Source organism: Lytechinus variegatus, chromosome 3 (assembly GCF_018143015.1).
Source record: "Lytechinus variegatus isolate NC3 chromosome 3, Lvar_3.0, whole genome shotgun sequence".
Classification (NCBI taxonomy): Eukaryota; Metazoa; Echinodermata; class Echinoidea; order Temnopleuroida; family Toxopneustidae; genus Lytechinus; species Lytechinus variegatus.
Genome location: NC_054742.1, coordinates 36665146 through 36673585, shown reverse-complemented (window position 1 = coordinate 36673585; position 8440 = coordinate 36665146). Strand labels below are relative to the sequence as shown.

General features: G+C 33.1%; 1 protein-coding gene across 1 annotated transcript; it reads right to left on the bottom strand.

Annotated features, from left to right (window-relative positions):
* Positions 1 to 899: 899 nt before the first annotated feature.
* On the bottom strand, positions 900 to 7683 carry LOC121410905. The gene is made up of 4 exons (XM_041603286.1): positions 7495 to 7683; positions 6407 to 6826; positions 5578 to 5767; positions 900 to 2862 (listed from the first exon to the last, which is right to left on the bottom strand). The coding sequence occupies exons 2-4, from the start codon at positions 6787 to 6789 to the stop codon at positions 2752 to 2754; spliced, it is 684 nt and encodes a 227-aa protein (XP_041459220.1). The 5' UTR covers positions 6790 to 6826; positions 7495 to 7683; the 3' UTR covers positions 900 to 2751.
* Between the last annotated feature and the right edge of the window lie 757 nt (positions 7684 to 8440).

The window sequence follows — 8440 nt, the reverse complement described above, 5'->3', positions numbered from 1 at the left end:
AACTTTGATTTGATTCCCCCCAGAACTTTTCTTGTCTTACCTCCCACTTCCCTGGTTTAATGATATTCACAACTAAAAAAATGTTGAAACTCTCTCTAAAGTTTGTTTCTTTCTGTTTGTACAAATTGACTTGAAAGGGGTGGAATTCTCAGAATCAAGAGTGGTACATGTACAGTGATTATTCTCTGTGCAACTACAATAATGAGATCTGTAAAACAATAATTTCAAACCAAATACATATCACTTTTATTTACATATATACAATTTGCTTACAAAAAATCTCATACAGCATATTATATTTAATTTTTATGCTAAATTTGTTCATGATCATCTTCTATACATACATCATGATTTCACTCAAAAATATTTCATTCTACTAAAATACTTTTTTCTCTTCCAAATGAGACATGATTTTTTTATACTGATAAAGTTTTTGATCTTGCATAGATTACATAATACTTTAAATCAATTGTTCTCAAATTACCACAATAATATACAAAATAGTTGATTCACTGAGAAATAAAAAATGATTTTTTTTTTCAATGTTGATACATATTGCCTCTTTGATCTATTTCAATAATAAAACTGAAAGGCTATGGAAAATGCAGCACATCACCTTGCTCATTAAATAATTCAACTCACCAACAGCTCTACATGATTAACACGATAAATTTACCATAAAATTACATTATACTTCATATTCCCCTATAACCTTATCACTCAGGCTTTTACCCGATACAACCATTGCCTGTCAATATCATTTCCTCTTTTTTTTATTAAACCAAGATGATTGAGCTCTACCTTAAATACATTATGAAACATCAAGTTTAGAGTTGGTTGAACAAAAAGTTTTCTATTGAAACCTCTCCTATATAGGTTGTAGCCTATATTTTTTTGCCTGTAAATTTTGGTATTCTCCATGTAGACTTTAGTAGAGAATATAATTTATACAATATATATACATGTGGAGAACAATTTACTTTCAATTAATACTTAACTTGGCACAAATGCTGAAAATATGAGTATGATCTTAAAGATATATTTTACCTACAGGGATACATTCAACATTGAACAAGAGCTGATACAATTTAACACAATATAACTGACAATTTCATTAGAAGATAAAAATATCCAAGAATGATTATCATTTTGATAATTACAATATAATTTCAGAAACTAATTTAATGTTGACTTCCATGTTGGTCTAGATGCAGCCAGAAAAAAAAATGATGAGGCTGATTTACAAATGCCATAGCTCTGTAAATTGAGTTTATTAAAATATGTAATTTGGAATTTCAATTTGTATTTGTTATTTTACATGTATGTTTGTTTTTCTTATTATTTTTTTTTCTTGGGGGAAGGGGGAGTCCCAAACAACAATCATTGGGATGCCTTGAAATATTATGAACATTAAAATGGTGAAGAATGAAGATATATTTTTTTTTCAAATTACTTCCTCAGGTTTGTATATGGGCAATTCCATTAAATATTTACATCTGACCCCATGTTTGTGGGACCTTCATGAAATTTTCCATCTCTGATTTCTGGTTCTTTTGACAGTCTGTAATGCTCTCAAACGATCATGACTTGGTCATTACCCAAAGTGAAGTAAAACTTGAGAAAAATGGGGGTCGGATGTACAAAAAGGTTGATTAGTTTACGCAATTGCCCATATTACAGTTAGTACATAGGTAACCTTATAACAAATTACAGTACAAATCACCATATTCCCACATCCTTAAATCTGATGAACAAGTTTGTAAAATTCTTGGATTCCTTTAAAATGAAGACCCATTGGATAAAACAAGAGTAGAGGCAAAAAAAAATCAACTAAAATGTTGAGGGTCAACGTATCAATCCAATAATGTGCTATTTTCAAAAATTACTAAAAGAAATTCTGAAATATTCATGTATGTATAAGACAGGCTACCTGGGCAGTGATGATCAATTTTACCTGCATAAACTTATTCCAGGAGTACACTGTCACATATAGTCATATGTATAATATAATTTAGAATAAATTTCAAATGATGTACATGTATAGTAACACCCACTCACTGTGGAAGTACAACTCTAAATATCTTGGAAAATACTTCTGATTCTTGTGTCACTTATTATGCCATCTTTCCCCATATCTATAGTATAGAAGTAAATTATTAAAATGTTTTTTTATATTGAAATAGTTGAATTCAATACAAAAGTAATTAATGTGAGTCTGAGTAAGTCTAATCTCTTTGGACAAGAGAAGTAGGTTTGACTTGGGCAAAATTTGATTTAGAATGGGTAAATATCACATGCTTTGCATTAACTGTTCTATAAATACACATGTACTTCAACTACCGGTAAGGAGAATTAGCCTACTGTCTTTAAGTGTACGTATAGATGGTCTTGTTGCCCAAGCAGCATTTTAGTAACTGACATTCTACATGTTCATGTAGTTACACGAATGAATAGCCAACATAATTTTGGTTCTTCAAAATGTACTTCCTTATTCTATTTTTTATTCCATCTACTTCAGTTTCATACAATTAAATGATTGATAAACACAAACAAAATATCACAAAATATATACAAGAGTACATGTCAATTCAACATGAAAATAACTTAATGATACATGACCTTCACATACTCTTATGTAATATTGCAACAAATCAGCATCGTAAACAATTGCAAACATAAAAAATGTACAAAAAGTACACAAACATGACCTTTTACAATAAACAGAACAATAAAAATGGAAAAAGTTGTCATTCATCGCAACGACTGACTCCAGTTGATAGGGTTATACTTGAGGAGCTCCTGCTCTACTACATTAGAATGATCTCTGGTTTGCCTAGTGTCCTCCCACTTCTTCTCCATTAGCTGCATTGAGAGAAATGAAAAAATATGGGGGAACATTAAATTTGTGTCAAAGTTAACAACAAGCTTAAGGTATTAGCAAAAATAATCAGCATCTTGGAAAGGAATGATTAAGAGATTTTAGAAAGCATTCAATTCATGCTTGGTTTGAAACTACATGACATATGGAATTGCAAAGAATATTCTTGATAAAAAGTTTTTTTAAAATAATATAATAAATAAAGATACTTGGAAGCAAGAATCATTATTATCAAACAGTCATAAACTGTGAGCGTCTTTACCGTTTTACTGTAATTCTATCCCAGTTGTTTAAAAAGCATCTTATTCTCATGGGTGATTTAAATCATGAACATTGTGTTCTCTAAAACTAAAATGTCATGTAAAAACAGGACATTATATGACAGGACATGGTGTACTTAAAGGGGAAGTTTACCCTGACAAAAGGTTTACTGTAAGAATAGCAGAAAAATAATAAAGATATTGCTAAAGGTTTGAGAAAAATCCATCAAATAATTTAAAAGTTATTAGAATTCTAATTATGTGATTTGTGACGTCAAAAATGCAAGCAGCATTTCTACGTAGCGAATGGTAAAAAAAATATCAATGACATATTTTCTCTGAAAATTGAAAATGGTTTTTACTGTACATTTTATTTTTATATCAATAGACAAATCATTTCACACCCGATCATGAAGAGAAAACAAAGATAAGTCACAATGAACCATTAAAAAAATGAAATTTATGGATTTTATATTACATAACATACATAATATATGGGGCAGCTGCTCGTTTATGACGTCACAAACCCCAAAATTAACTTTCTTAATCTTTAATGGATTTTCGTCAAACCTTCACAAATATTTATTAGATTTTTTTCTATTTTTGTTACAATAAACTTTTCTTCAGGGTGAACTTCCCATTTAAACAGAGTTATCAGTTCAGAGGGACAGGTTATCAGTGCAATTTAAACAACCCCAATGACTATCTAATCTTTTGAATACACATAAGAAATAACTCAATAACACCCTCCTGGAATTACTGTATCTTTGGGTATTCACATCTGCTTAATATGGAAAATATCTATAAATTACTTTTTCAGGCCTCTAAATGCCAGATAATCCATTTTTTGTATTCACTTCATCTTCTACCAGATAAAATTTGCATGATAATAAGGATGTAAAAAAAATCACATTCTTAAAGCAAAAGATTTTATCAGTTTTGGCTTCAGAACAAAAGATTCCAATATGTACATGTATATTGCAAATACATATATACACCAACCTGGAAATTTGTATACTAGTTTGCTGGTGCTTTTTTGGAAGGGGGGGGGGTAAAACAAGTATAATTTTCTTTCAAAAATTTTCTGGCAAAATATGATTTTTTTTTCAATGACTGGGCAGGTGTGAAATCACCTACTTGATTTCATCAAAGTCACATAAAAGACATCACTTGAAGACAGCAAGTGTGTTTACAGATTCTATGTAAATAAAAATTTCAAGTGCCATTTCTGATCATAGGCCTACATATCAAAGAACTCTAAAAATTTGATGTAAGCTATTAAAATATTTGGTGATCATCATAATCAGTGGTATGGACAAATCTCAAAGTTTTGAGAGCTTAAAAGCAGCGGCTAATATTGATTTGACTGAGATGCAAGGTCCCACTTGTCACCTGTGTCTGTAGTATGTTTTTGAAATGAGACCTAGCAAAAAAAATTGTACCGGAAATAATTTAGTGCTTCAAAAAAGTGAAATATAAAGGGACTGAAAACACCATCTTAATTTCATCCTGTTCATATTAATCCTTTCAGGAAATCTAGTAAATGATGATTTTTCAGTCACATACATGTACATGTATCTTTAAAGTCAAGTGACTCTGCACACAAATTGGATTCATATGACTATATCAAATACATGTACTACATAAATCAAGTAAATTTTTAAAGAAGACCTTTGTAATGTTAGCCTACAAGATGCCTTTAATTTTTTTTTCCTGATATGATACACTGGTAGATGTACCACTATCAATCTGAACAAGGTTAGTATTGTTTTATTATGTATTCTAAGAAGGGTCTAAGTTTAACTTGAAAATTTCAGGTTTGCACTAAATGCTATAATGGGGATTGTAAAATGTCAAGGATGCATGATAACACCAAAACAACCTGTGCAGCCTGATCATCATCACCTACATGTATCAAAAGGTCATGGGTGGATGTCAATCATATGGGTAGTGTACATGTATGTTTTCATCGCATGCACGGATGCCAAGGAAAACTAAAATGTCTGCTGCTGTCTTCTTTTAAATGGCAGTCTTGACATGGAATTCTTTTTTACTTTATTTCTACCAATCACAAATTAACACTGTTTAAGAACACGTGTATGCCTAGTCTCAGTTAGATGTTCATTATCAACATTAATTGAGGGTAATAATGATATGTTAAGCTTATAAAGCGCTTATATTGACGGTACTATGCTCCATTAGATAAGTCTTTACGTGCTCTGAAAAATCAAGGGGCACCTGGTACTCATAGCCATTCATATTATGGAAAATAGAGTATTTGGTATTGATCTGCCAGAACAAAAGCATAACAAGACAATGCTGTTTGAAAGAACTACATAACCACTACCCAAAGCGCTAACCAAGACCTTGCACATACCATAACAGATCAATACTGCTACCTTGGATGGTTTTGTTAACATGATAGACAAACAACGTTACCTTTTTGTTCTCATCTCTGAACTGGTGCAGATAAAGGGATTTCTTCTTGAGCGCTTCTTTGTCAGCATCCAGACATTTCCTGTCATAGGCTACAGCTGTCTGACTCTCCACGAAGCGATCCTTCATAAATGTTTTGTGACGAGAATCCTTCTCACTCATCTGGTCTTTCAGTGAGCTCCGGATGTGTTTCCTTGTGGAAGGAGATAAGCAATTAACAAATCAATTAATTACATTTTTTACAGGAGGGGGTGGAATTGAATGGATATAAATCTGCTTGTCATTCAATTGGCAAGTGTTTAGTTCTGATTGCTTTGAATGCGTTTTGAATTGATTAGTCATCATTAAACATCTAGAAGATTTTGACTTATAAAAATCTCACGCAAACAGGTAGGGTGATTTTTTCCCCCACAATGTGAGAAGATAAATATACAGTATATGATTTTGGGAGGATTCAGGATTATAAAAGACAAGATGTCATGACCAGCTTTTGAAATGGTATTATCCAGCTATTTAAATACTGCAAATTAATTAACATTACCCCCAATACTTTCATCCAAAAAGTAACCAATGAACAACCTTTAAATATTTCATATTTATGCTATTAACAACGTCATGAAGCGAGAGAGTTTACAAAAGCAACAACATATTTTTGAAATATTTTTAAGATGGCCTGAGCTACTGTACGTATCTGGAATATCCTGAAAATTTATTTTTAGCTCTTAACTAGATCAATTCCTTTATCTTTATCATGCAAGTACTTCTTCTCCAGCAATTTTGTTTTCAGCAGATGCTGGTATTGTTACAACTTTCAATGCAACTTTTAACATACCTGTGGTCCTCTTGTTCCAGCTTGCTGCCATATATTGGCTTCATCCATGATCTATGATACTTATGATATTGTTCTCTTTTCATATTCAGTGATCTCAGTTCATTCTGAAAGTGTGGGTTCGTGGTTTCTAAGCTGACAGTCCTACTGAACTTAGGCGGGTGAAGGGGATCAAGGCGGGGGTACGATCTTCCTAATCCCTGAGCGGTATGTGAAGTTGGTTTGTCATCAATGTGATGGGTAGCAGATCCTCCCCATGAGTTTGATAGTTCACGGTAGCCGATAGAAGAAAAGGATTTACGTTTGGGTTCTCCATCGCAGATCCCTGGGTGGAGAATGCTTTTAATTGAAGTTTCAGCTGGAGCAAGTCGAGGAAGGGTTGTCATTTTTTAAAGCGTTGGTTCTTTGCTTGGATTCATCAAGCTGCATCAAGTGAAAAAAGGAAAAAAACTGAAATGAGTCAATGTAGGATGGGGGTCGGTGTCCGGACACTTAATATATTTGAAGTCTTCTTTTTCGTCTTTGGATTAATGGATTATACTCAAAATATAAATTCATTAGTTTTAATCATCTTCTATCTTGCTCTTTATAATATTTCCTAACATTTTATACTAAACATTGATGAAAATTTGCATGTAAATTTTTCCAAATGACTTTCTAAAATTGATCGTCCGGACACACGACTTGTCCGGACACACAACAACTGGGTATACTACTTTAACTTAGACTTAGACCTTGGTGTTAATTTAAGGCTTTTTTTAGCCAATTAAGTCAAACAAAATGAATAAAAAAAGTTTAATTTGGAATACTTATAATGAAGTACTATTGTTAGAATTTCTCAACTAAAATTTAACAGTCAAAGATTTATCATTCGAGTCTACCTTACGTCACTTTAAGGTTCTACAGACATAGTATACCATAGCATAGGCCTAGTCGATAAACGCTACGGTGGCGGTCGCAGCTCTTGAACGCGAGCCAGGACATCCCAGCCGGAAGCTCGGTGGGGGAACGGCAGGGATTCGACACTCGCACACGTCACCTCCTCAAACAAACTCAACTTATTCCTAAAAAATCCTCGAACTCAAACTTACCTGAAAATTTTAAGATTGATTTCTACTCCATGCCATAAACCAGTCTCATAATTCATGAAATCCTTTTACATTAACTTAAATTGAAATCTTTTGTTTCTCTTATCACAGAAGTTGAAATTGTTGGTTTGTTGCTATTTTTGTAGTGCCGAACCGGTACCGTGTATGCGACAGGTGTTTATAGGTCACGTGAGTCAACGTCGCTAGGACAACACACACTCACTCCGATTCCCAGCGCGACACAGCTAGAGGCTAGCTAGGTCGAGAACTTAAAAATTATTCGTCTAGGTTATATCTATTAACTATTGGTTTTTTGAACATTTGGAAAATCTCTCTCTTGTGTTATGTTGTATTTTTTTACACTCGAAAAGAGAATGAGTAGGCCTATATCCCAACGTATGATGTTGAGTTTGTAAGTTGAATCGGGAGTTTGTCTTGATGTATATGCGGCGGAAGCCAAAAAAATTAGGGGCGGTCAAAATAATTGACAAGCAAAAAAAAAAAGAAAAAAGAAGGTCATCGACCTAAATTTTAGGGGGGGGGACAAGAGACATTCTAAGGGGGGTCAACCAGAATCTAGGGGGGGGGGACGCAGGAAACAAAGATAGTGTGATATGGCGTTTCAATGTAACACGCAATGTATTTCAAAAGAAAAAAGGTAGCAAGTTAAAGAAACAGAATTTGATATATTATGTTCGTGTTTCTAAAAAGAGAGAAATCAAAATGTATAGTTATATAGCAGGGGCGGATCCAGCCTTCACCAATGGGGGGGGGGGGAGGGGTTGGCGGAATATTTTCTGCCACATTTTCCCGATCGGCCGCTCGAAGTTTAGTTTTTTTTTTCTTTGAAAGGGGTAGTCCTAATAGTCACTTCTTAACTTTATTCTTATAAATCAACAAAAATATAAAATAATCTAATAAGCCTTATCCAAACAGTGCGAGCGCGAAG

Excerpts from the sequence above, each read along its gene's own strand:
- LOC121410905 (XM_041603286.1), bottom strand. The coding sequence starts at position 6,789 with ATGACAACCCTTCCTCGACTTGCTCCAGCTGAAACTTCAATTAAAAGC. Across the intron at positions 5,768-6,406 it reads CTGGAACAAGAGGACCACAG|GAAACACATCCGGAGCTCAC; the intron begins GTATGTTAAAAG and ends TCCTTCCACAAG. Across the intron at positions 2,863-5,577 it reads TCAGAGATGAGAACAAAAAG|CTAATGGAGAAGAAGTGGGA; the intron begins GTAACGTTGTTT and ends CTCTCAATGCAG.